This window comes from Bison bison, unplaced genomic scaffold (assembly GCF_000754665.1).
Source record: "Bison bison bison isolate TAMUID 2011002044 unplaced genomic scaffold, Bison_UMD1.0 scf7180017847955, whole genome shotgun sequence".
Taxonomy (NCBI): Eukaryota; Metazoa; Chordata; class Mammalia; order Artiodactyla; family Bovidae; genus Bison; species Bison bison.
The window spans coordinates 8,020-10,178 of record NW_011478528.1 but is presented as its reverse complement, the minus strand read 5'-3'; the positions used below and the strand labels follow the sequence as shown (position 1 = coordinate 10,178).

The window sequence follows — 2,159 nt, the reverse complement described above, 5'->3', positions numbered from 1 at the left end:
CCTCAAGTTCAACCTCACGGAGATCCAGGAGACACAGATCCACCAGGGCTTCCAGCACCTCCTGCAGGCACTCAATCGACCCAGCAACCAGCTGCAGCTGAGCATGGGCAACGCCATGTTTGTGCAGGAGGAGCTGAAGCTGCTGGACAAGTTCATAGAAGATGCCCGTGTGCTGTACTCCTCCGAGGCCTTCCCGACCAACTTCAGGGATCCTGAAGCTGCCAAGAGTCTAATAAATGACTATGTGAAGAATAAAACCCAGGGGAAAATTGAGGAGCTGTTCAAGGGCCTTTCCCTAAGAACGGTGTTGGTCCTGGTGAACTACGTCTACTTTAAAGGTGGGTGCCTATTTGTCTCAGAAGGAAACACACGCTTAGTTTTGTGTCTTCAGAGCTATTTCTATTTCAGCTCAGCCAGTTCTGTTGCTGGGCAGTACAGAGGAGGATGTCATCAATGAGGACAGCTTGGGCACTAAGACTCTGTCCCTGTCATAGTCTTTGTCTATTTGGGGGTTTTCTAAATCACAGCTGTCATTGCAACACACAAGGGCTGGGGAGCTGTTAATCCTTTCTGAGCCACAGTGAAGCAAAAGTCACTCAGCTGTGTCTGACTCTGTGACCCCGTGGGCTGTAGCCTGTCAGGCTCCTCTGTCCATGGAATTCTCTAGGTCAGAATACTGGAGTGGGTCGCCATTCCCTTCTCCAGGGGATCTTCCCAACCCAGGGATGGAACCCAGGTCTCACGCATTGCAGGCAGATTCCTTACCATCTGAGCTGTAGGGAGCCTTATTATTCTCAAACTTGCCTGACTACCTGGAGAAAGGAGCTTTCCTCTAAGGTCACTCTGGAGTGGCCAGGAACCCCAGCTTCTTTCAACACATACAAGGAAGGCCACTGCTCTGTACACTGTGGGCTGTGTGTGACCTGGACTCCGTCTAAGTGGACTTGGTCTCACTGGGTGGAGGTGGGGCTGTTGGCTGGCTTCATGCTGTGACAGCCTCTGAGCAGCCTGGCCAACTGCTATGGCCAGCAGCCGTTATAGCTATGAGCGTAGCATTGGCAAGGCCAACCCCAGAGGGAAGCCTCAATAAAGGACAATACCCGGACAGACTCTTCCAGATTCTAGCTGGTCCAGGGCCCAGTCCCACTGGTAGAAACCTAACACTACAAACCTCATCCTGGAAACTCATAAAGGGCAGAGTGAAGGCAGGAAGATTTCACACACGGAGCCAGCAGTGCAAAAGGGGACACGGAATAAAGACACAAAGAATGATCATTGAGCAAGGGGGTGGTCGGGTGCCTAAGGGACACCCGCTTGGGGGACATATTCGCCCTGAACTGGAAACTGCTGGCAGAGCCCTGGGTAGCCCTCCTGGATATGTATTTTCCTCTGTAAATGAAGCCATAGATTCCCAGTTCTCTGGAAAATTGTTAATAATCCAGGCCAGATCTAATATGTTTCTTCCTTGACTTTTCTGTGTTCTAATCTCCTAGTACCCTGACCTGCCCCAGGACTTTCTCCTCCCCAGGGGTACCCCACCAGCCCAGCTTTCCCTCTCCTCCTGTCTCTAACCATGGGGACACAGGCAGGGGTGGAGACAAAGCAGGAAGCAGGGGTGGGTATATCCTCCATGAGCCCCAGGGCGCCAATCTCCCCAAGAAGCCCACCCCCTGACATTAAGGTCTCCATCTTCCTTGGGGAACACCCAAGCCTCCTCCTCTGCACTCGGGCTCCCCGTGTGGCTCCTGCTGCAGCCGGGCTCACAGGCCATGGGGACGGGTGTCCTCCCTACAAAGCCAACGACTAACGCCTCGTCACTAACATGACCCCTTGAAGGACCAGGTGGTCCCATATCTCCCCAGGCCCAGCCTCATTCCCATCTCTACCTTGGCCTCCACATTCCTGTTGACTTCACATGTAGCACAACTAACCAGCTTTGTTTAATGCTCCCCTACTCAATCCTGACCTGTGGGGTTTACCCCCATCCCCAAGGAGTTAACCACCTGCCCAGGTGTATGATCACACCCAGCAGGTCCGTCTCCAGAGGCATGTGGTGGGAGGTGCTTCTGCCATGGGGGAAGGTCTGCCCCACTCAAGGACCAGGGCCGAGGAGGGAGAGACTGCGGCCCTTGCACTCACAGACTCTTCACCTGTCCCCC

At 53.8% G+C, this 2,159-nt stretch overlaps 1 protein-coding gene across 1 annotated transcript in view; it reads left to right on the top strand.

Moving 5' to 3' along the window:
• Position 1: 1 nt before the first annotated feature.
• LOC104991739 (serpin A3-3-like) overlaps positions 2 to 2,159 on the top strand; it is a gene marked incomplete at its 5' end in the record, with an annotated part of 5,700 nt that continues 3,542 nt past the window's right edge. The window contains one exon of the mRNA XM_010844333.1: positions 2 to 451. Coding sequence (XP_010842635.1) covers positions 2 to 451 — 450 coding nt within the window. The remainder of the gene's footprint in view (positions 452 to 2,159) is intronic.